Below are 26,691 nucleotides of genomic sequence, written 5' to 3' on the forward strand. Positions count from 1 at the left end.
CCATGCACAATCAAACTGTGATATATCGTCTTACCTGTATACCGCGACAACACTACTGTGGTTTAAAAATACTAAAATATCTGTAAATATTACCGATATTGATATTTTACTATTGGAAAACAGTAGTAGAATATCTTTAATTCTAGCGATATTCTTCTAGTGGCAATCCTCTGCGTTCTTCCAGGTGCCTTTTTTTTCATGTATGCAGTTCTCACCCTTCAGGGCCCGTTTCCACTTGTGCGGCGTGATTTCAACGGGAAAATTGTGGCAACGAATCCGCATGCTGTTGCGTTGCCGTTTCTATGCGGATTTTCTTGCGGTTTGTGCAACGTGTTTTTAAGCGGAAACGCCGGGAAAACCGCAAGACTAAAATGCTTGCGGTTTTCCTATTTAGTTACATTACCGACGAATCGTGTGCGGCGTGCGAATTCTGATGGGTCTGCCGTGCAGATTTGTTTCTGCACAACAAACCGCACAGAATCCCGCACAAGTGGAAACAGTCCCATCTGCTTGTGTTGTCTATGCGAATCTGCATGCAGGAAACGCATGTAGATTCGCTCTAGTGGAAACTGGGCCTTAGGGACAACTTGTTTCCCTCCTGTGCTGCCTGCCTCACTTGTATGTAGCAACTGGTACCAGGTATTCTACTTCCCTTTATAACCCAGGCATGTGGCTGCTCAATGCTGGTTATTAGAAGTTATTACCTAAATGTAGCCTATTAGTTATTTCGTAAGCAGTTTATATTTGATCTGGTTTATTAAATAGTTTTGTTTCTACATGTTTTATAGGTATACTTGTCCCTGTGCATGTCATTGCCTGTTCACGGATGTCTGATTTGCAGACATGATGCATCTGGGATATATATCTAGCTAATGTCTCATTAATATCATGTTTAAGTGAACACATTCGTTCTTTAATCCTTCATTTTTGCTTCTATGAACACGCATCCAATTTTGATTGGCCAATCACCGATGAATTTTACCATGTATGTATGTATGTATGTATGTATGTATGTATGAGGGCCAACAGATTTTGAATGCTATGAACAGATAGTGTAGGAAAGCTCTCATACTATACGGAAGTGGTGAAATTGGCCAATCAAAAATGGATATGTATAGGTGGGCAGTAACGATACAATTTGGAGAACGATCGTTGATGAAAAATTATTCGTATGAAGGTTTAGGACCACTAATGGACAAAAATCTCCTAACCAATCCGATCAGATTACTGAAATCGATGCGGTTTTCAGATTGATCCCATCAATCTACACTATCCAATCCGGTTAGATTTTTGTCCTTCATTGGGCCCAAACTATCTTTTCCTATCGTTGATACGAATAATCGTTCGTAAATGAGCGTGTGGCAAAATTATAGCGTTAGTGGCCACCTTAGGGTACATTAGAAAACAGCAGAGCCTGTAAATATGTATTTCTTGGCTGGAACACAAAACATTTGTGCTAGTTTATTGACCTGGTCATCTCTCTCTTGAGGATTTGTTCATACTTGCTTGCTATGATGTCTGTGCTATTTATTAGTATTTAAACAATGCAAGCGGGGAGGTATCGGCTTACTGTGAGTCATACTCCTGCACGGCACCTTGTTATACAGCGATAAAGTTTTTTTTTTTTTTTTGTGTGTGCTGGATACGGGACAAAGCTGGTAAATGCTGCATAAGAAAGCTAAACAACGCTTTTACATAAGGGATAGAATCAAAGCTGAATGCCTTAATCACAGGATCAGACTGAGATCCCTTGTAATCCACTAACTCGCTGAAAGGCAAAACCAGGCAGTGGGTGATTCTACAACCTGACATGACAGGACTAATCCAAGAATCTGAATATTGGTGAAGACTAGCTTCAGCTGTGGCTTTTGGCTTTGCATAGAGCAGAAGCCGGTTAATCTCTGTACACACTCAGTCCTATGTCATTGAAAATGAACTTTCTCTATTGTTACAGCTGGCGGCTCTTTAGTCAGTGACAGTTTATGTTCGCTGGGCCTGGCCAACCTTTGGAGGAAAAGAGGCGGGTCCCTCAACACTCGGTAATAAAGCCGTCAGTCACAAAAATGCCTGGCTGATTGCTTGTCAGACTGACGGATGGAACAATCGCTACAGTCATAAAAAGTTTAGTATGCTTCTTTAGCTGTCATTACTGTTTCACTTTTAAAAAGAGATCCCCCATATTCTTCTTGGGGACCTTTTTTTAAATTGCTCTCATGATGTCATCAAATCAAGAAGCGACAACCATAAAACCTGACCTGCCACGAACTTCTCAGTCTTCTCTTACACATTGCTGTGTCTCTCGAAGGTAGTTGCGTCATTTCCTGCATGGACACATAGCTTGGACCCCCCAAAAAATAATAATAAATAAATTGTAGTGTTTTTAAACTTTAAAACTTGAAAAAAATTCTGGGGAGAACACTGAAAAAGGCACAATTTGCTGCATAATTTTCCAAAACGCACTTGTATTTTTGGTTTTTGATGCACTTTGGAAAACATATACGATACTATATTTTACTCCATTAAAAGGGAAAATATTAAAGTGCTATTGAACCACAAACGCATGGTTTTCTGCACTGCCTAGTGTGCTCTCAGCCAGGGCTGTGGAGTTGCCACAAAAATACTCACTCGTTCGTCTAATTTTTACAAAAGCTATGGATTTGGTTAAAGGAATATTATTAATACCCAAGTGTTCTAAAATGACAATGTACAAATAATGTCTAAGTAGCTGTGTAAACATTTTTTCCTACTTTTCATGTTCAATATCAGAGGCAAAAGCTGTAATTTGAGGGTAGAATTTAGCTATATTGGGACAAATCAATTGCAGAAGGGGTGTCTGCTTCAATGCGCAGTCAGAGTTGCATATCAGACTACAGAAAGCAAATATCAAACATATCAAACTCTGAAAGCAAAACAGTATGAAAAGTTGTGACAATTCGTTACATTTCCTCTGCTCTCTTCAGACAGGTCAGTCAGAAACACAGGACACAGAAGCTACAGCTGTTGGGAGCTTTCTCTCTGTCACACACAGCGTTACACATAGGGTTAACTGATCAAGTGTGAGGGGAATTTCCCCTCTCCTCATGGCTCAGTCTGGTCAGTTAAAGTTTGAAAGTATTTTGATAACAGTAAACAAAGAGGTTGCTACTAAAATACTGAGCAGCACTTCCCAAACAATTCCTGAGTGAATTGAAAAAAATATGTGAATCGATAGTATTCCTTTAAAAAAATCATCCAACTCCTCAGTTTATTGAAACCTCCAATTCCTCCAGGTACCCAAAATTACTCCAACTCATTGACTCTGACTCCACAGCCCTGCTCTTAGCCTCAGCTACACTACCCACATTGTACAGGCAAGTATGAAATCCATTTGGCACTGACAATTTTTTGGTGGTGATAGATCGAATGTTTAACCACCCTGAAAACTATCAGCATGAACAAGGCCTTACTATCAAGACACAGACACAGACACAGAACGCATCTGCACTTTTCTCTGTCTTTGTTCATAACTCTTGGCCTGCCATTGATCTCTTTGGAAAACCATTATTCATGCCTGGAAAACTTTTTTCTTTCCTACAAATCCCTTCTGAATCCCCATACACATGCTAGTCTTCAGTTGTTAGACAAAATTGTATGTAAAAACGTTGTTCTCACCAGGCTCTTTTTTAGCTGGGCTCCACCTGGCTAATTTTGATGAGCACCCGGCTGTCATCAGCTCGCTGCATCCTCCTATGCTGTAAGCAGAGTTGTGCCAGCCCTTCATTTTCCTGTTGTGCTCCACCTACCTACTTTTTAGATGCCACCCAGCTGGAAAAAAAATTCTGGGGAGAAAACTGTAATATGTGTAACTCTAGTGTTAGTCCAGCTGCTCCACAATATTGTTTAGCGATCCATAATGACAAATTGCTAAATGACAAATAATGACTGCTGTACTGTTGCCTTTTTCTGGACAATTGTAAAGCCCTTGGGTAACAGTGCTATGACGACACCGTAAAGATGAGTCACTAGCCTCTAGGCTAGCGAAGCGCCTGTTGCTATGGAGAGGGGGGGATGAAGGCACAATGAGCAGCAAGCGACGGAGCAATTTACCACGGATGGGGGAGTGGGGAGAACATGGTAATCGGGCCGTGCTTGGACATTTGTGATTGTTAAAGATCTGGCATGCCGATTGTGTGGCCACTACACGCGCTGGTTTGTGACACGATTCTCCGCCGTGTCCACCATAGTCATTTGTGTATGTAGCCGAATTGAGTGTCAGGGCTGATTGTGCGCTGGACAGGTCTGACCACAGTTTATCCCTGGAGCAGTACAACACATCTGTACAATTCTGGTGCAGTATTACAAGGGCAAACTGTGAATTAAGCCTAATGCTGGGAATACACTGGTTGATTTTTGCTGCTTGATTCCGCGCTCAATTCTGCGGGCGATTATCTTATCTTCCATTCGTTTTTCATATTTTTTCCCATTGTTCTCCATGCAGAATCGGGCGCGAGTTCCGACATGCTGGAAATGATCTATTGAGCCATATAAATGGCTCAGAATCATACCGTGTATTCCCAGCATTAGTAAGGATAGATTGTGTGGCAGGCAAACTATAATGTAACGGCTATTTTAAAGCATACCTCCATTTTTGTCCGTTGCGTTTACTCAGCAGACAATCCCTATCAGTAAAGTGTTTTTCAGCTAGCAGACTGAATTGTCAATGATGCGCGCATTTCTCTTCTCAAAAATGCATGCATCACAATTATCAGAATAGTAGCATATATGGGAAAAAAATTAAATTGATTAAAAAGTGAGCTGATGCAAGTGCTCCGAAAACTGTGATTTCAAACATATTGCATAATGTGAAAGGAGACCAACCGTGTCTAACACAATCATCCTAGATAGAGGGAAGTCTGTTTTGCATGGCAGTTTGGTTAGAAAGCATTCTTCTGCAATAAGTTGGAGTAGGTGATGGAATGACAGATGAATACAAGTTTAGTTCCTTGTTTGTGTATGTTTACAGGTGGAGTTCTGTATGTTTGTACTGGCATCACCAACACAGCAGTTTTGTCGGCGTGTGTTGATGGGTGTGTTGTTTTCATTACTATTTGTGTGTGTTAAATAACGTCCTTGAAATGTACAGCAGGACTGACTTGGCACCCTATTCACCAGGCCTAACTGCTATAGACACTTCATTTTATTTTGTAAACCTTTGCCTATTACTGACTGCCAAGCTCATTGATTTTAATCTTTCCACAGTCTCGTCTTCGGTTTGCTGTACCCGGCTTATTCGTCATACAAAGCTGTCAAAACTAAGAACGTCCGAGAATATGTGAGTCATGCTTACCTAATGTTTTCTCTTTGTTACTCTACAAACCAAAAAAGGCCGACTCCATAGGAAAAGGGGATGTCAGTTACACATGGGCGCAGGAAGCCTGGAATACCACACACCTGCTTGTGTTATTTTATATCCATGTCAATCAATGGGCTATATTTTATTCTTTTGCACGTTAAAACACACCTGAACCGAGAGGGAAGTGGAGGCTGACCTGTAGTGTTTTTTTTTTTTTTTTTTTTTTTTTTTAACAATACAGATTGCCTGTCTGTCCTGCTGAGCCTTTGTCTCTAATACGTTTAGCCATAGAACCTGAACAAGCATGCAGATCAGGTGCTCTGACTGGATTAGCCTCATGCTTGTTTCAGGTGTGGGATTCAGATACTACTGCAGCTAAAGAGATCAGCAGGGCTGCCAGGCAACTGGTATTGTTTACAAGGAAATCAGCATGGCAGTTACCATATCCATCTCAGCAGAGTTGTACTTGAAAGCCCTTAGCAGCATCCTGTAGTGTTCTTCTTATGCGATGCATCGTAGCTGTGTGATTTACCAGCACTAACCGTTCTATAAATGACGAACTAAAAAACAAGCAAAGTGGCATCTGTTCAGTGAAAATGGCTTCAGTTAACCTGAACATCTTGGCAGTGTGAAGATAGCCATACATGTAGCGATGATGGGCAGATTCGGCCAAGAGACACATCTCTCTCTGATCGAATCTGAGAGAGAAATCTGCAGAATGCCCATACACCGCAGACAGATTCCCGAACAATTTCATGCAGCAATTGATCCAGTATTGGCTTTGTGATGCTGCATCTGCTGCCTCACCAGCCCAAAAATTCCCCCCCCCCCCCCCCCAATGTGTAATGTGCCCTCCCAGGTGCTAAGTGCTTAATACTACCTGTCCACATCCGCTGCTTGTCCACTGCTGTCTCTGAGCTCACTCCTTGCTCCATACACACACCCCCCACGTGGTTGCTGTAATGCATGCAGGCTGAGCATGCGCAGAAGAGCTTGACTGGCCAATCTAACAGAGCTTGGAGCAGGAGAACAGAGCGGCAGGGGAGGACAGCGATAGAGCCCACGGTCCTCGTGGGGCTGGAGGAAGCCCCGGGTAAGTATAAATCATGCAGTGTATGCATATAGTTTACAATTTTTTATTTTTTTTGTTATTTTGGTCCTTTTAAGACTTTTAAGTGTGGTGATGCATTGTAATACATAAAGGGGTATACTGTGCTACATTGAAATGACTGTAGAATTTCCCCACAGTACTGTGCGCCCTCGTCTCTCTCACAAGCTATGCTGATGATGCAGCTGGGTTTTTCAATTACTTGTTTGTTCTCTGTTATAGAGAATCCATGTCTGAGTAGGACTCCATCATTTGGCTTTGTAATGACAACCCTTGTTAACATGTAGTGAGAATTCTCATGCAAGTATCATAACAGCAGGGGAGAGTTCCCTTCAGTGCTCATTGTTCTATGGGTAACAGGAAGGGGCGGGGCACCACCCTGAGTCAGTGAAGGCCAGGGCCCTAATCCATAAAGCGCAGCTGAGAGACGGCTTAAAGTGGACCTGACCTCTTGGACAGGACAGAAAGCATAGAGAAATGCACCCTGTATGTATTTAGAGAGTTTAGCTGCTCTAGTTCCCCCTCATCTGTGCCTAATCACAAGTTGTAATTTGATCTCACGGCTTTGTCAGCTGGCTGCCATGGCAGAGCAGCTAATTGGTAAACACGGTGCCAACCCTATCTGTTTCCATGAAAGCAGGAAGTAGACACACTGCAGATTTACTGCAGGGTTTTTAACAGCTGTAACAAAGAAATGTTTTTTGTATAGGTTAGTATGTTGTTGCTTATCTTTTAGAACAGACAGAACAGACAGAAAGTTCTTAGTTCATGTCCGCCTTAACTACATCTGACCAACACATGTTCCCTTGCACCAATCAGTGGTGCCTTGGGAGCATGCGCACATGAAAACCGTGTGCACACGCATGTGCACCTGTGCTTACCATAGATTGCTGGCAAGCAGCGTAGATCTATTATAGGTGAAGTGTGTGCTAAAACACACACTACATGATGTGCAAAATATTCCTGAGGGCTGATTCATACTACTACAGCTTTTTAAACGCTAGATTTTAAAAGCTCTTGCTGATGCAATGCTATGGGGGATTTTTACTAAATCACATCACTCCAGTGAGAACACACACACAGGATAACATTTAGCAAGAGCTTTTAAAATCACCAAGTGCTTAGAAAGGTCTTGTAGCGTGCACCAGCCCTGAGACTGTCTTATGGCAGCGAATTACTTTGCACAAATAGTCAAGGCTAACATTTTGGTTTCAAATGGGTTAAATTAGTAACCGCTATTAATATTGCTGTGCATAGATGGTGCACAGCAATATTACTGGCCAGCAGAGTATCGCCCAACTAGTGCAACTTGCGGTACATGAGTAACACAAGTGTTACCGCAGCAACGCTAGCATTATCAGAGTACAGTGGGTCATGTTAACTCTGCATCGCATGGTACTTCGCTCACATAAGTATCGGTGATATTGCTATGTCTGCACACGGCAATATTAACCACTTGCCGACCGCGCACTCATAACGCGCGTCGGCAAAGTGGTAGCTGCAGGACCAGCGACGCACATCTCCGTTGCCGGCTGCAGGCTAATTAATCAGGAAACAGCCACTCGCGCGAGCGGCTGCTTCCTGTCAATTCACGGCGGGGGGCTTCGTGAATAGCCTGCGGTCTGCCGATCGCAGCTCGCAGGCTAAATGTAAACACAAGCGGAAATAATCCGCTTTGTTTACATTTTTACAACGCTGCTAACAGTAGCAGCGTTGTACTAGATCAGCGATCCCCGGCCAATCAGCGGCCGGGGATCGCTGTCACATGACAGGCAGGAGCCTGTTAGAGGCTGCACAGGACAGCCTCCGATCTCTGGGGCAGGGAGGGAGGAGAGGGGGAATCCTGCGGTGGAGGGGGCTTTGAGGTGCCCCCCGCCAGCCACAGGCATGCAGGAGCGATCAGAACCCCCCAGCACATCATCCCCCTAGTGGGGAAAAAGGGGGACGATCTGGTCGCTCTGCCTGGTATTTGTCTGTGCTGGGGGCTGTAGAGCCCACCCAGCACAGATCTTTGAAATCCGTGCTGGTCCTTAAGGGGGGGGGGGGGGGGGGTAAAGGCTGAGTCCTGAAGTGGTTAACAGCTGTTACTGAGTCAACCCCAAAGTCTCACTGATATATCCTATTCTATACCAACTCAACAAACATATTTTTTTTTTTTCTACACATGAATGGTGTCTGCAGTGCTAAAGTGAAGTGCATAGCGTACTGGTTTAATAAACCACTTTTGACTTAAGAGACCAAGATCTGACTACCCGGGTGAGTACTGTACCTATTCAGTAGGGAGTCCTTGGGCAAGACTGCTCCAGTATGTCCTACTGTGTGGCCTTAGTGATTGCATCTCCCAAAGTCCTTTGAACCCAGTAGGAGCATAGCACAGTACAAACCAGCTTTATTTGCAACAGACGCTAGCACACACGTACAGTGAACTGAACATGCTGCTCTATTTCACAAAACCTGTGATGCCCAACAGGCATACATTTGCTAGCAGGATGTAATTTTTTTCCTCATATAACACTACTATTGCTGTAATGTGAAACTAAGCTTATTTTCCTCCCTGTTCAGGTGCGATGGATGATGTACTGGATTGTATTCTCTCTATTTATGACGGTAGAGACGTTTACGGATATTTTTGTTGCATGGTAAGGTAGCGCTTGCCTCTTATTCCTGTCCTATGACTGTTTATTATGGAACGTGTCACTTATTACAGTTAGAGTACCTGTGCTTCTCCTGTTTACTTTGAGGGGGGGGGAGGGCTGCTAATATACAAGATTTGATATAGAACAGTGCCATGTTATGTTATTTTTTAGTCATTTAATTTATTTGGCATATAGGAGTGGTATATTACTCCGTTTGATGGCAATGTTTCTAATGTTGGTCATACACCTATTGATCTGCCACCAGATTGTCTATCCGATCCCTCTCTGATTTAATCTGATCAGAGAGGGATCTATTGCCCAACCACACATTGCAGATAGATCTCGAAAAGATCAAAGAAAAGAAAAGATCAAAGAAAAATTACTGGAAATTGTCCTAGTGCCTCCTGGGCCTCTTACCCAAGTGTCCTGCCCCCCCCCCCCCTCCTCCCAGGATGGTGGTGAGTTTTGAAAGCTCACCTGTCACACCAGCAGAAATCCTATCCTGTTTGGAGCCTTTTTGAATTGCCACCGCAATGACGTGACGTTAGGGGGACAAATAATTTGGGGGAGGACACCGGACGGGGGTCCGTCCAGGGCTGTGTAGTTGGTACAAAAATCATCCAACTCCTCAGTTTATGAAACCACTAACTCGAACTCCAGGTACCCAAAATTGCTCCTCCTCCACAGCCCTTGGTCTGTCCGTTGATCGTTCAGAAAATGATTGCCGTTACTGCCGTGCACCCGACCAAGCCCTTGCGGCCAAGATTTTGTTCAGCATACTGATCAATCCTTTCAGCAGGAAATCAATAAATGATCAATCAGGTGACAATATCTGCCAGATTTGTTCATTATGATCGAATTGACCAGATATTGATGCTGAAAATGGAGTAATCTATGGTCACCCTTAGCATAGATTAGCAATCTTGCCAATATTTTCTTGTGCATATTAATATGCTCTGTATTCAGGGTGCCCGGAATAGAAGCTTTTATTGACCTGATATCTGAGAGGTGCATTTATGTATGTACTTTATGCTCTGTATTTTTGTTCTCCTTTGTTTTGTTTTTTTTCTCTTAGATTGTTTTCTTTTGTGTTTTGCACTAGGTTTCCATTCTACTATGAGATAAAAATGGCCTTTGTGATCTGGCTACTTTCTCCATTCACAAGAGGAGCCAGCCTGCTGTACAGGAAGTGTGTGCATCCTGCACTGTCCCTGAGGGAAAAGGTGATTAGAGCACACATTATCCTCCTCTTCCCTGCTATGAACACTTAGCATTCCTCTGTATTTTTTCCCCAGGCTGACAGAATCTGAAGTGTATCTGTTACACTTGATACTTCTCCAGCTAAACTTGTGTCAAAGACGACTGTTCTAAGCCTGAATAACTCTGGATCCCAATGAGACTTCCCTCTGAGATTCCCCCGTTGCCGAGCACGGTCCCTCCAGATTACCGACACGGGACTGCCTGTAATACACTCCTCTTCAAGTGCCTGTATGGCCGTACTGCGCCTGCGTGAGTACAGACGTGCCTGCGCTGTAAGCCAGAGTCGTGCATGAGTGGCTCCATGCTACTACGCAGATATGGCTATGTTTATGTGGCTGCAGTGCGGCCACACTCATGCCAGCATAGGAGCACAGCCCCGATAAACAGAAGTGTTCTGGCGAGCTGCGGAGGACGCTGAGAGGAGCATCATTCTGATCCAGAGGCTTCCCTTTCCTTAGGTATTTGTTTCTGAACCCGAGCTTAGAGTCGGGTTCACTTTAACCCTAACATCCCTCCTAAAATAAAGCTTTTTCCACTTCTGTTTATTTCCCTAACATTTAAAGTGCCCAGGCAGCTGGATGTTTGTTTTACAAAATGTTTTCATCCATAATTCATTTAAAATGATGGCTTGTGGGAGGCATATAGAAAAATCAGTGACTGAACTTGGCCTTTAAAGTGTACCAGAGATTAAATAAACTAAATATTTGATACTTACCTGGTCGGACGTCGTCCTGAGGTCTGCCAATCAGCCCAGGTAAAAGCTCAGTCGAGGGAGGTCCACGCATGCGCAGAAGACCCAGTCTGGAAGCGACACTCTGCTATATTGATAATCAAAGCAAGTGATTTGACCCTACGCTCATTGGTTTAAACAAGGCATTGGCATGGAGCTGAATACAAAGTTGCGGTTGCATGGCAGCAGGTGCAGGATACAAGAATTTGCTCCCCATGCTCCTGCAGGTATCAATCAGGCTAGTCCAGTCAATATTTGATCGATATTTCAATTGTAATTGTTTTTATAAATTATGCTAGACACAAAGTTTTTATATTTAGTGTAACGGCTAATCTATTGTATTGTGTAATATATACTAACCTATAGGGCCCTTTCACATTGGGACAGTGCATCAAATTGCTGCACTGCTTCCCCAGCCTAATGAAAGTCTGTGGGGAAGTTCATACTTCCCACGTTGCGGTACGCTGCGGCGGAAGTTTCCAATTGAACGCTAGCGCATACCTACGTTACTGTGCGGCTCCTGTGGCGATCTGCATCGGCCCGTAAGTCATGTTAGTCTATGGCGACGCAGGGTTCTTTAAGCACATTGGCGTTGTGACGTGGCTGGGCACATGCGTGGTAGCATATTTTTACAGTATGCTTCCATGCATGTCTGCATACCTGAAAAGTGAAGTGACCGCAAGCGCGCATCACTTCCTGTTTGGATGGATGCCAGACTGGGAGCACCGTGTACTAAAGCGTTTCCCTGAAGGCCTCGCCAATTCATAGTAGCATTACACGCTAAGCTACTGCCAAGCATATTATTTTTGTTTACTTTTTTTTTGCCAGATTGAATTTTGGTCCAGTATCTAGACGATGGCAGTCCACACCGGCAGTCAGGCAGGATAAAAGGATTGGGCAAGATTGGAAACCATTGCCAGATCATCATTTCACTGGTGATTAACCGGTTAGGCACCACAGTAAGTAGAATCTACGCCGCATCTGTGGCTCTTCAACCCTGATGCGGCGTAGATTCTATGCTGCGGCTTACAGTGGTCCCGAGCCGATCGCTGCTCCTGGAGGAAGTAAACTTGGTTGAGCCTCCTCCTATCTGTCAGGAGCCATTTTCATTGGCTCCTGACCTCTTAATCACTGTGAGCCAATCCTTTAAAGGGACTAGAGGCTCCCGTCCCAAATGAGTTTAAGGCCCTGATGGTGTTTGACTCATGGCTCCCTCTTCTCTTTCGTAAGACACAAGAGCGCTGAGACAAGCCCCTCCACCATGTTTATGGCACAGTTCTGCAATGTCAGGAGGGTGATGGGATCTGGCCTGCAAATCCAGCTATCCTGTAGATTGTTTTGATACATCTCTTTATCCAGCAGGTTTGCTTTTATAGTGGACCTGAACACAGGACAGGAGGAAAACTCTTAGAAATTCACCCTGTGTGTATTTAGAGAGTTTGGCCTGTCTAAGCCCCCCTCATCTTTGACTAATCACCAGTGTAATTTCTCTCAGCTGTCGACTGCCTGCCTCGGCTGAGCAGCTAATTTGTAAACACGGGATGTTAACCCTTTGTCTGCTTCCATGAAAGCAGGAAGTAGTCACTGCAGATTTATTGCAGAAGTTCTGTAAGTTGTAGCAAATAATTGTTTTTCTTTAAAGGTTATTATACAGTTGCTTAGAGCCGAGCGGAAGTTCTGAGTTATTTGAATGTGAAATTACAGCAGACATGAAGCCACTGTTTGCTTTTTGCTGGTCAGGAACAGATAATACATCAGAAGCCTTCATAATAAAAGCATTGGCAAGACTCCATATGAAGGCAGGTGAGCAGTGTGCTGATAGCAGGGAGTGAGTCAGGTATGGGCCCTTCTATCAGCAGCCAGTTTTTCTTTGCCTGTGTATGAGGGCTCTGACATTACCTCTGAAGACTTAAACGCTTGCTTGGAGATAAGCAGATCACTCCCTGTCTTTTCTGCAGCAATTATAAACCTTATCTTAGAAGATACAAAGGCTGCAGGCATTATATTTTGTTTGGCTGGCAACTCTAGCGATGAATGGGCAGATTCGACCAAGAGACAAATCTCTCTCTAATCGATACTGATAAGAGATTCCCGATCAATTTCAGCATTTCAAATTTCAAATCTCTTGGGAATCGGCTACTGTCCCCTCTAATAAAAATGTTCCTCTGTTGCCCAGGTGTTATGTATAATTACCTTTCCACTGCCTCCGCTAGTCCCTGCAGGCTCTGGGCACACTCCAGTTGCCATACACATGCACCACTTGGTTGCCTAGTAACGTGGCTGCGTGTATGTCTGACATCGTACGCGCCGCCCTTACTAGGAAACCATGTGGGGTGTATGTGTATGCACAGAGGAATGCGCCCTGAGGCGGCGGAAAGGTAATATTAGATGCACCGGGGAACTTGTCGCTATTATCAATAGTCATGAAATTGCATGCCGTTCTCGCCGCACACCTGATCGAGCAACATCTTGCAGCATTCACGATAGACCAATTTCGAGGCTGAAATTGGTCGTTTTGTTGGGCATGTACTTGGTGGCACGGATTTTCATCCGATTTGATTATAATAATCTGATCGGATGGTTGATCGGCCGCCAAGTCGCCTGATGTATGCCCACCTTTACACACCTTTTAATAAGTGTTATTTGTAATGTCTGGTACACACCATGCAATTTCCTATCAGATAGATGGGTCTAAGCAATTATTCCTGACAGGTCCACACTGATTTCCAACCATTTTTCTGACCGATTTTATATAGAAGTGAGCGGTAAATCGATCAGAAGAATGATCGGAAATCAGATCGGACAAGTCGGAAATAATAGAGACCCCTCTATCTGACAAGACAGGCAAAAACGGCACAGGAAATTTGGGCTCACCAGGCGCCGCCATAGGCATGAATGTGATTTAGTGCTATAGCGGCCCTCAGACAGTAATTTGGGCGCCATCACAAGCCGGAGCCCAAATTACAATAAAAACAGCATAATTCACCCACCAGCAATAGCTGGCAGCCGAATTGCATCTTACTACACAGTCCGCATCGGCCTGGAGGGAGAAAAGTCATTAACGCCACTGGGACTTTTGCATGAGCAGGGTGAACCTTTTTTTGGCTTTGTTCTGCGCCCAAATTTCACAGCGTCTTAATTACATGTATACCTGACAGGAAATTGCATGGCTTGTACCGGACATTAGGCTGGAACTCCTCTTTAGGGCGACTCTGGGCAGTCAATGCTATAGAGTCATGTGGCTCAGGTATGCCCAAGTGGTGGGGTGTGGTTTCAGTGGAGAGGGTCAGGAGCTACAACAGCACGGCACATGGAGCTGCCTCTGGCAGGCTGGGTAAGTACAAGTACGTTGCACTCACTCGTGGGTGGGCGGATCCTGCGTGCCGTGTAGACTGTACGGGGCTTATAGTATGTACAGACGCTAGATTTTTTTTTTTTCTCAGAGTTAATTAGTGGTTTCCTCAGGCTGGGAGCATACTAGGAAGTGCAGAAAACCATGCGTTTTCTGCACTGTGCATTTTTTTTTTTTGTAGGTGCAAAAAAGAATAAAAAAGCATTCCCCTGCATCTCCACTGAGATACATTTGTTACTACGCGATACATTTCCCATCTGGCATTGGGCCAAGGAGGAAGTGGCGCTCGATTGCAGTTACTTCCTGCTTTCAGTATATGCGGAAGTGCACCGAACCGTATAGTAAAAAATATGCTTGTGAGTTGCGACGGTAATTTTTTTATTTTTTTAATCCCCGCGCCGCACAGAGTAACATGACTTCTGGGTCGACGCAGATCACCGCACGGTAACGTAGCTCTGGACCTGCGACGGGGATGCGACGAAAACGTCACTTGTGTCGCGTCGTAACGTAGCAGTATGAAAGTCTCCAGACTTTCATTGCCTGGAGGTGGGGTAAAAATACCATAACACACCACTCTGGTGTAAAAGGGCCCTGAGAATTAATGATTGTTTAGAATGACAGATCGTAGGGCCATGTTTGTGGGGGGGGGGGATTTTTTTTTTTTTTTAATATATATATCCTCTTCTGCTTTCTTTTCTTTCATTATAGCTTCCGGTTGGCCGATTGACACTTTATTGAAATTTTATAGGCCTCTTCATGTGTTTATATACTGACATTTGGAGCTAGCAATATAATATTTTCCCTTTTTTGTCCTTTTCTGTTCCTTTTTTTTCCTTATTTCACCTTATATCAATTGTCAGATGACATTGACACTTTCTAGAAAGTGAGATTTTTATCTTCATGGCCTCTCTGTGCCCCATATTGTGCTGTCACATGAGGAGTGACGGCTCTCCCCTTGGGCTGTTCCCAGATTCCAGCAGCTGCTTCTGTCCTGACCTGTTTCTCTGCTTACAAAACAGCTGCAGGAAGAGCGTCTGAGACCTGCAAATACCTTGCTATTAACCTCCTCCCTGCCCTGTCACACACTTGCACTTAACTCTCTCTCTTTCCCTTGTTGCTTGAGCATGACCTAATACACACTCCCCCCACTCTATCTCTGCCCCGGTCCCTCCTTTCTCTCACTCACTCTTTTCTCTCTCTCTCCCCCTACCCTGCTCACTGAGCATGATTCCCCCCCCCCCCCCCTCCTCCTCTCTCTCTCCTTCCCTGCTCACTGAGCATTCTCTCCCTCTCTCCCTCCCTCTCCTTCTCCTTTCTGAGCATGGACCCCCCCCCCCCCCCCCATATGACCTCTCTCTCCTTCCCTCAATGCACCGTCTCTGCTTACAGGGCATGGCCTGATTCTCTTTCTCTTTCCAGGAGATAGACTCATACATTTCACAAGCGAAGGAGAGAAGCTATGAGTCTATTGTCACCTTTGGCCGGAGGGGTCTGAATATTGCAGCCACCGCTGCTGTACAGGCGGCTACTAAGGTACTTCCTGAGTGTCTGAAAAAATATGTATTAAAAATAGATAAATTAACCACACAAGCTTTCTATGACACAAGGTATAACCCCTCAACTTCTGGAGAGGGGCAAATCCAGGTCTGCTACACCTGATTTACAGATCAAGAATTTCCAATGAGAACGTGTATACCACAACCCCAGACCCACATCTAAGCAAACTGTCTGATATGGTTGTTTGCCAGCCGCACACCCGCCCAACTATCTTCCAACAGGCCAAATTAGAACATAGTTTGGCAGATTTTTGGGATGTGTGTTTGTGTTTGAGCCTTAATGCTAAGTATTCACACCATACAATTTTCTGGCAGATTTACCTGCCAGATCGATTATTTCCAACATGTCCAATCCAAAATTTGTAATCTAATCTGCCTGTTAAGGCGAGCGGTTTGGTCAAAACCAGCCTTATCAGCCTGCTGACAGGCTGTACACACGGGCAAACTGTCGGCAGAACGGCCGCCCCGCCCCGTTTGAATGAATCAAGTGTGTATGCGCTTTTAGAGCAAGGAACATTGTAGAATAGGTGGTTTATGCACATAAATACAGGACTAGCAAGCCTAAATAAACTGCTTTTCACCTATTATGCTGTCATTACAGTAGGTAGTAAAAAATGTGACATTTTGGACTAGTCATTCTCCTCATGGGGGAATGCACAGTACTATATTTCCTTTTTCCTTTTTTTCTTTACAAAAGGACTCCCTGGAAAGGATTTATACAAAGATCACAGCCAGCCTTCCTGCATATTTTCACACTAGAGGGTGGACCATTTAAATGGATACACCTTAATAAAATGGGAATGGTTGGTGATATTAACTTCCTGTTTGTGGCACATTAGTCTATGTGAGGGGGGAAAACTTTTCAAGATGGGTGGTGACCATGGCGGCCACTTTGAAGTCAGCCATTTTGAATCCAACTTTTGTTTTTTCAATAGGACATGTGACACATCAAACTTATTGGGAATTTCACAAGAAAACCAATGGTGTGCTTGGTTTTAACATAACTTTATTCTTTCATGAGTTATTTACAAGTTTCTGACCACTTCTAAAATGTGTTCAATGTGCTGCCCATTGTGTTGGATTGTCAATGCAACCCTCTTCTCCCACTCTTAACACACTGATAGCAACACCGCAGGAGAAATGCCAGCACAGGCTACCAGTATCCGTAGTTTCAGGTGCTGCACATCTTGTGTCTTCACAGCATAGACAATTGCCTTCAGACGACCCCAAAGATAAAAGTCTAAGGGGGTCAGATCGGGAGACCTTGGGGGCCATTCAAATGGCTCACAATGACCAATCCACTTGCCAGGAAACTGTTAATCTAGGAATGCTCAGACCTGACACCCATAATGTGATGGTGCACCATCTTGCTGGAAAAACTCAGGGAACGTGCCAACTTCAGTGCATAAAGAGGGAAACGCATCCTCATGTAGCAATTTTGCATATCCAGTGGCCTTGAGGTTTCCATTGATGAAGAATGGCCCCCACTATCTTTATACCCCATATACCACACCATACCATCAATTTTTTTGTTCCAACAGTCTTGGAGGAATCTATCCAATGTGGGTTAGTGTCGGACCAATCGCGGTGGTTTTGTTTAACTTCACCATTCACATAAAAGTTTGCCTCATCACTGAACAAAATCTTCTGCGAAAATCCTCATTGAGATGCTGCAGTTTGTAAGGGTGCCATTTGTGAGTAGCTAATATCCGCCGAAGGGATGTTTAACTATTGCCATTCTCCAATGACATGTGGGGAGTGCTACGCTGTGGGCTCTTGCTGAATGAAGCTAGGACAGCCACTGATGTTTCTTCATTAGTGACAGATTTCATGCGTCCACATTTTGGTAAATCCAACACTGAACCAGTTTCACGAAACTTAGCAAGCAGTTTGCTAACTGTAGCATGGGAGATGGGTGGTCTCGTAGGGTGTCTTGCATTGAAATCTGCTGAATGACCCGGTTACTGCGTTTACCAGACATAAACACGATTTCTATCCGCTCCTCACATGTTAAACTCAGCGACATGTCAATGGCTGTAAACAAAGAGGAACTTGTAAATAACGCATGAAAGAATAAAGTTACATTAAAACCAAGCACACCATTGTTTTGCTTGTGAAATTCCCAATAAGTTTGTCACATGACCCTCTTCCTATTGAAAAAACAAAAGTTGGATTCAAAATGGCCACCATGGTCACCACCCATCTTGAAAATTTTCCCCCCTCACATATACTAATGTGCCACAAACAGGAAGTTAATATCACCAACTATTCCCATTTTATTAAGGTGTATCCATATAAATGGCCCACCCTGTATATAGGCAGTTGGACTACTCTACAACCTGACATATTTTTATAGCCTACTGTAAGTGACCATGACATAGGGAAAAAGTAATTTTTATAGTGCAGGTTACTCGGGGGCAAACGTGCATTTTGTACATAGACGTGTATTTTAAAGGGAACCCAAGGTGATAGATATGGAGGCTGTCATATTTATTTCCTTGTAAACTATGCCAGTTGCTTGGCAGCCCTTTTGATCTTCTGGCATAAGTAGAGTCTGAGATAAAATACTGGAACAAGCATATGGCTAATCCAGTAAAACCTGAGTCAGAGTACCTGGTCTGCTGCATGCTTGTTTAGGGTCTATGGCTACAAGTATTAGACGTACAAGGTCATGAGGACTGCCAGGTCTGATCCGATTTACTTCTTTAAAAATTGGTAAAACTTGTCAAATTTTGAAGAAAAAAGATAAACATTTACCTCCAGCTCCACCTGGAGGGGAGCCTTAGTACTGTGCACACACTCAGAACTTGTTAAAATCATAGTAATGCTTTCCTATGGGCCTGCTGTGTTTCAGGAAACATTTGCAACCTACACTTTTGCACAACTTGTGCGATGCCTCATTGAAAATAACTGCCTACTGTTGGAAAAAAAAGGGGAAAAAAGCCTGCATTCAGTCGTAGATAACTGGAAGCCTGAGGAACTGATGAGTGATCTTGGAGCATAGATGTAGAGAAAAGAGGACCAATACTAATGGTGCCATACACGGTACAATAAAAAGTTTGTTTCCTGTTTTTTTGAGCAAAACAATAGAATCAAATAAAAAATAGAAAGTTTTTCTTTTTTAATAAAAAGAAGAAAAAATTATCCCGTTTTTATTGGTAAAAAATCCGATCGGACATGTTGGAAAAATCTTTATATTCGCTCTAATGGACAAATCAAACAAAATGATGTAATGTGAAAAAAAGTGAAAGTTGTACCATGCATGGGCACCTTTAGGATAATCCAACTAGGTGAGGAGGAGGAGCAGAAGGTTGTGAGTGGTAAACCCTAAGACATCCTATTAGAGAGGTAGGAGACGAGTTGAGAGAGTTGAAGACTGTGGATCCCTAGGAAGGATAGAATTTGAAGATTGATCAATAGTGAAAGGGGCGTTGTAGATTGAGGACTGTTACTATTTAATGAATGGCGTGAAACAGGCTTGAGCAGTGGTGAGGGGAGCGGACATTACAAAAAGGCAAGGCTGTGCCATCAAGCGGGTTCCATTGTTATCAAATATCTGCTGATAAATGGCAAGTAGGAGGAAAAAGATAAATGTATTCACTTAGTGTTTTTAAAGAGAATCTGTATTGTTAAAATTGCACAAAAGTAAACATACCAGTGCATTAGGGGACATCTCCTATTACCCTCTGTCACAATTTCGCCGCTCCTCGCCGCATTAAAAGTGGTTAAAAACCGTTTTAAAAAGTTTGTTTATAAACAAACAAAATGGCCACCAAAACAGGAAGTAGGTTGATGTACAGTATGTCCACACATAGAAAATACATCCATACACAAGCAGGCTGTATACAGCTTTCCTTTTGTATTTCAAGAGATCATTGTGTGTTTCTTTCCCCCATGCACTGAAGTTTCAGGCTGCTCTTTTCTTCCTGCAAACAGCTTTGCCCTTGTTTGTAATTCCTCAGTATGTGAAAGCCCAGCCAGCTCAGAGGACGATTTATCCAGCTTGTAAAAGATAAGAGAGCAGAGAGAAGCTGCACTAATCTAAATATCACACAGGCAGTGTGCATAGAGGGGCCTGGAAGGGGGAGTTCATAGCAGAACCACAACACTGAAGAACTTGGCAGCCTTCCAGACACAGGCCGACAAGTCTGACAGGAGAAAGATACATTGATTTATTACAGAGACAGTGATAGTATAAAGTGCTGCAGTTAGCCAGAACACATTAGAATAGCTTTTGGAACTTGTAGGATGATAAAAAACAGGATGCAATTTTTGTTACGGAGTCTGTTTAAGTCCAATCTACACGATACAATTCTTTGTGCGATTCGATTACGATTCTATTTATGGTCCGATTAAATCAGACATGTCCGATCGGAATTCGATTTGCCATTGTTTTGCAATGGCAAATCAAATCAAATCCCGATCGGACATGTCTGATTTAATCGGATCATAAATAGAATCGTAATCGAATCGCACAAAGAATCGTATCGTGTAGATTGGGCTTTAGAGGGGAAACTATAAAAGGTATACTTACCAACATGATGAATAGTGCAGTTCAGAAAGAATGGGAGTGCAGATTACCGTGCATCTACCCACTGGAGTTCCTAATGGAGGCTACAACGGAAACACTGATGGGGGGGGGGGGGGGGGGGGGTGTGGCTGAACATAGTACCCTGAATGTGTCAGGAGAGCTGTAAAAGCGCAGGAGATTTGGGCGCAGCCGGCGTCACCATAGACTATAATAGGAATTGCAGCTATAACAGCACTCAGTGACTGATTTGGGCGCTGTCAGAAGACTGAGCACAAATCACTACAAGAACACTGTAATTCGGTCGCCAGCAATAGCTGGAAGCCTAATTACATCATTCCCCACTATCCATGGTGGCCTGGAGGGAGAATGGTAATTAACGCCACTGGGACTTGTGCAGGAGCAGGGTGAGACGTTTATTGGCTTTATCCTGCGCCCAATTCTCCTGGCGGCTATGTTGTAGGTACACAACAGGAGAGCCTTTACATCATGTTGGTAAGAATATTTTTTTTAATACTTTGTTTCCCCTCAGGTTTACTTTAAATGCATTAAAAAAGATGTTGAGGTTATGGGTCTGTGAGGATATGACTCGTGTGCTTGGCTAAAAACATATCAATGTGCTCTACAACAGCTCTGGTATGCGAAGGCTGAATGTTCAGGTCCGATCTGTTTTATTTTATCCCATGAGTATAGGAGTGTTACTCCTGAAAGCGAATATAAAGCTCAATACCTTACAGCATAAAGTTGCTGCATGTACGGATGCTTTTGTACAGTGCTAATCTGTTTTGTGATATTTAGGGACAAGGCGCCCTGGTTGGACGTTTGCGCAGCTTCAGCATGCAGGACCTGAGGGAGCTGCCAGATGATACTCCAATACACTACAGTGACCCCCTATATCCTGATAACGCCGAGCTGCATCGCCGCCCTATTGGTGAGTCAAGGTTTTCCAAAATGAATGAAGAGAAATTAGAATTTGCACGATCTGTATAAATTGCCTGCTGTACTTGGCAACAAGCACCCAGCCTTCATCACAGTTACTAAACACACTTCTGTCTGTTTTTCTCTTTTGATGTTGAGTTCCATGCTAACTGTCTACCAAACATCCCTGCTATACTGTGCTGTCAGGTATTTTCTACAGTGGCTTTCAATGAAACTTTTTTTTTGTCTTCTGAAACCCCTAATCATGATTATTTCAGATGACAATCTAGCATGTATACAGTTCACCAGCCCCTGCCCAATTTCAGCAGCCTTCTCTTTAGTGGTCTGTTCAAGTGGGTATTAATAATTAACTGGCCCCAATTGTAACATAGCCTCCAGTCTCTGGCTTGCATACCTCCCAACTTTTTGAGATGAGAAAGAGGGACACTTAAGCCACAGCCCTGCCCCACCCCTGATCACGCCCCGTCACCCCCTAGTCATGAATACCATGAATATTTCATAAGAAAAAAATGTTGTTTTATAGCTCATATGACACTGGTACATTCTACCCTGGTTCATTTTCCTTTAGATTAACACTTGTAAATTAGTAATATATCAATTTAAAGGATGGGAATAAAGTTTTTAGAGTAAATCAAACACATTTTTCAGTAGATAAATATATATATTGGGCTTGTTCTCCTACTTGTTCTCTACACAGGACAGGATGGGCTGAAATTTATCCTGCATCTGTCCGTAGGTTTTTTTTTTTTTTTTTTTTTTTTTTTTTCCCATTCTGAGAGCCAGCTTCAGGTCTTGGAAAGGGATCCCCAGGACTATACGTGCAACAGTTCTGCTTTAAAGTTTTCATCATCAAAATTGCGGGGCTGCTAGTATTCTTCCTTGTAAAAGAAAAAAAAAGTGGGAGGTTGGGGAACCCATTTCCCAGTTAACACTCTTTCCTAGCAATTCTCTCCCATAAGCCCCTGGCCATAACTTCTAGTCCAATTATATTAACCTCCTTGCCGGTCTAAAAAATCCGGCAAGGAGGCAGCGCCGCACATTTTTTTTTTTTTTTAAAATCATGTAGCGAGCCAAGGGCTCGCTACATGACAGCTGCTAAGCGGCGGCATCCCCCCACCCACTCCGATCGCCTTCGGCGATCAGAGTATGCAGGGAATCCCGTTGAGAACGGGATTTCCTGCAGGGCTTCCCCGGTCGCCATGGCGATGGGGCGGGATGACGTCACAGACGTCGGGACGTCATAGGGAATCCCGATCCGCCCCTCAACGCTGCCTGGCACTGATTGGCCAGGCAGCTCTGGGGCGGGGGGGGGGAGCGACTCGGCGCCGCGGATCGGCGGCGAGCGGCGGCGATCGGAAGTTACAAGCAGCTAGCAAAGTGCTAGCTGCTTGTAACAAAAAAAAAATTATGCAAATCGGCCCAGCGGGGCCTGAGATATCCTCCTGCGCAGGTTACCCCGAGCTGAGCTCGGGATAACCGGCAAGGAGGTTAAAGGAATTCCAAGGTCACATAAGGGCTCAGTCACACCAAGAATCGTAAAATGCAATCTGAAATGAGTCTTGCTTTTTGAAAATTTTACTATGTTGGCCTCAATTGAAACGCGGGAAAAATGCAGCAGAACGTAGATTGTCTTTTTAGAAAACCAGGAGCAATTTGTACAATTTGTATGTCCAATGTTCTAATAAAATCACTAAATGCATTCCAACATTTCCAATTGTAACCTTACTGTACTTGGTAATGTAAGCGCGAACAGAGACGCCAGCAGGATAAAAGGTTCTAAAAGGCTTAAAATCCCTCAGGAGGTGGTGGTGGACTCGCCTTCCCGAAGCAGACAAGATACCGTCAGTTTTATGACAACAGGTTTATTAATATACTCCAAAACAAACAGTGCAACGCGTTTCACGGGTATGTTCCCGCTTCCTCAGGCAATAAACAGATAGGAGTACACTGTAAAGACAGACAGATAGCGTGTCCTTAGACCGATGTATATGTGTGCTGATGGTTTTTGGTGTATAGTTATTTTAACGTGAGTAATGGGTAAACAATGCTGTGGTTAGAGGTATATTGGGAGAGGGGGTGAGGGGCTGTGCGGGGATTGTTATAAGAGTAAAAATCGTAGTGAAAAAAAAAGGGGGGGGGGGGGGGAGAGGGCAAAAAAAAAAAAAAAAAATGGGGGGGGGGAGACTATAGGTGGGGGGAGGGTTAGGGAGAAAATAAGGGTGGCAAAACACAATGCAATCAGATGTAGTAAAAAACAGTAAAACAGACTCACCAGTATGGTCTCAAGGTCACGAATAGCGCCTCTGTACCGGTGAGTCTGAAGATCAAGGTTTATATACCTAAGAGTATATGGGTGGACCAATTACATGGTTCATAAGGGGTGGGGGCTGTGTGATGGGCAGGTAATGTGTTTCTATGAGTGGGGAGGAGGCAAGATGGGGGGGGGGGGCGTGTTTGTGGGCCAATAAGAGCAGGGGACAGGTTATGTAACCTATATTGGGCCAATAGGAGCAGGGGACAGGTTATGTAACCTATGTTGGGCCAATAGCAAGAGGGGATGTGGTTGTATAAGTTCGGGAAACAGAAAATAAACAAATGTGTGCAAAGTGTGTCTATTCAGAGGCTTAATAGTGGTCAAGGGCTCTGCCTCTGGCACAGGAGACCAGGGTTCGAATCCTGGCCAGGGTCAGTACCTATTTAGTATCCTGCTGGCGCCTCTGTTCACTCTTACATTATCAATATCCACCTCTGGTGGAGGGGTGTTGCCCCTTTATTTCCTTATCTACAGAGAGCGACTTTTAATCCTGAGTGAGGACAGGTCTAATCTCCTCACCTGCCTATACAGTGGTTACCTAGGAGGTAACCCACGTTTGTGAGTATATACATTATATACTTTTTATTTCCAACCCTTTGTTTTGCATACTACACTATATTGGGCTCTCGGTATTTCTTTTGTCTTTATCCTTACTGTACTTGGGTTTGGAAAATCGTAAGCCTTTTAAAAAAAAAAAAAAAAAAAAAAAAAGGAACAAAGCTGGTATGAAAGGGCCCTATGGGTATAAACCTTTACTTACCGGGGCTTCTTCCATCCCCTAGTCTGGTCCTTCACAGCAGTTCCGTCCCCCTGCTGTCTTCCTCGTAAGGATCAGTGGCCGGGGCGGCATCTTCTGTGCCGTCGCACACTTGCTATAGGGATTCTGCACATCTGTAGAATCCGCAGGAGCGTGATCACAAGTGGCGCATGCACGCACACAAGCCGCTGACCTGGCGGGTTGGAGACCACTATGAGGCAGGACCCTGGAGGAGGACAGAACTGCTGTGAGGGACCAGAGGGACTTCTGGGGGCTGAAAGAAGCCCCGGTAAGTAAAGCTTTATACCCTTATGAGCCCTCGAAATCCCTTAAAGTAAAAAAAAAAAACACCTCAAAGTATTTTGTGGATGCAGAACCTGTAAGTGGACAAACTTCAGAAATTGTTGAGATGTAAAATGTAACGAGAATGGTAAGATGTAAAACATTTTTTGTAGTATTTTTACCTTCACATGGATAAAGGTAGAAGTTTAAAGAAAACAAGTTCACTTCTTACAACTGATCTAATTTTGCAAAATAACATCTGGTCACACTGGCCATAAAAATGGTCCGTTTAATGGCTCCCAACTAAAATAAACGTATCCTATATTAATCAATAGGATCTGTTCATTTTGCTCAGTTGGGAAAGATACGTTCCAACCAAGCGGACACCAAGTGTGTGGACGGAGCGATTATTTTTTTATTTTTATTTTTTTACATAGCGACTAATGCATTGCATTTACTGTGAGGATCACAATTGAGGGTCGCGGATCCAATACTGATGTCCAATAAAAACGTATCCGTTTCACTGATCAGTTTTTACTCTGATCAGTTTTCGATCTGTGCCATGTGCACCGTCTCTAAAACATTTCAAGTGGCATTTCGTGACTTTTGTTTGCCCTCATTGGTTGAATTGATGAATTGTTTGTTGGAATGGGCCTATAATTTTTCCCTCTTTATGCAGCTTATGCCACGCAGTCCCAGGCTGACAGTGACTCCATGGATGAACGCTGGTCAGATACAGAAGCCAGATCCTCAGCAAGAACACGAGGTGGTGTATCATCCAAACCTCTGCAGAGGAGCCAGAGCCTGCGGGTCACAAAGAAGAAGACTGTGGTCAGAGAGGTGAGGAGAAGTCTGCACTGTACATACAGCTATTCTACAGCAGCCTTTATATCAGCCCGGTACTGCATGTCCTACACAGAGCTTTCCAGAACTCTGCATGTGTTGGGTTTATCTGAGATGCTTATAATCTGTTTGCATTCACGTGTAATGAGATTTGTATGCAGCTTGGAGCTGAGCCACTCTAACACAACACAGTGCATTTGACTGATCCAATTTCAAGATGCATAATATTTGCATTTTATTTACTGTGACACATTTTGGGGCAGGGAGATTGGTTGGTGTTAGGAATAAATATTAGTACATGTTTTGCATGGGGTGGGTTAGAATCAGGGGGCATCGATAGAGGGAGGGCTCATGCGAGAACTAGGTTAGATGTTAGTAAACTATTGGTAAAAAATATAGATATCTTACTAGCGAAATTTCAAGTGAAAGTGAACTGAGGAGATGAACAATTGTATCTATCCTCCTAAAAGAGGAACTTCAGCCTAAACAAACATACTGTCATTAAGTTACTTTAGTTATGTTAATTAAAATAGTTAATATAATATCTTACACACTCTGTTTTTAAAAGAACAGGAAATGTTCATGATTTCATGGGGCCAGCCATCTTTTTGGTTGCAAGGAGGTGACAGTGAGCATGAGATACAGTTCCAACTGTCCTGTGTCCTGATCACTGCTCACATGACCCCTCCCAGCTGCATGCGCTAGGCTTCAAATCCCAAATTCAAAATAAAAAAAAAATTGCACCAAAACAGCAGAACGAGAACCTCAGAAATCCCATCATGCTTTGCACAGCATCACGGGAAAATACCTGGGCAGATTTCTTTGATGCGGCGGAGCTTAGCTTCTGTGAAGCTAAAAATGAGGCTTGGGTAAGAAAAACAAATTTCTGACGCTGTGAAACTATTAAAGAAACACCAAGCCTTTTCAGTGCTGCTGAGCAAATTTTTAGTCTGGAGGTTCACTTTAAAGAGAATCTGTATTGTGAAAATCTTACATAAATAAACGTACCAGCCTGTTTGTTGTCTTCTCCTAGCCCCCTCTGACATTCTTGCCT

The 26,691-nt window shown here is 43.6% G+C and overlaps 1 protein-coding gene across 1 annotated transcript in view; it reads left to right on the forward strand.

Annotated features, from left to right (window-relative positions):
* REEP4 (receptor accessory protein 4) overlaps window positions 1-26,691 on the forward strand; it is a 50,907-nt gene that overhangs the window by 15,314 nt on the left and 8,902 nt on the right. The window contains exons 2-7 of the mRNA XM_068274694.1: window positions 5,239-5,311; window positions 9,003-9,079; window positions 10,179-10,299; window positions 15,838-15,951; window positions 21,301-21,433; window positions 25,474-25,634. Of these exons, the coding sequence (XP_068130795.1) occupies window positions 5,239-5,311; window positions 9,003-9,079; window positions 10,179-10,299; window positions 15,838-15,951; window positions 21,301-21,433; window positions 25,474-25,634 (679 nt within the window). The remainder of the gene's footprint in view (window positions 1-5,238; window positions 5,312-9,002; window positions 9,080-10,178; window positions 10,300-15,837; window positions 15,952-21,300; window positions 21,434-25,473; window positions 25,635-26,691) is intronic.

This window comes from Hyperolius riggenbachi, chromosome 3 (genome assembly GCF_040937935.1).
Source record: "Hyperolius riggenbachi isolate aHypRig1 chromosome 3, aHypRig1.pri, whole genome shotgun sequence".
Classification (NCBI taxonomy): Eukaryota; Metazoa; Chordata; class Amphibia; order Anura; family Hyperoliidae; genus Hyperolius; species Hyperolius riggenbachi.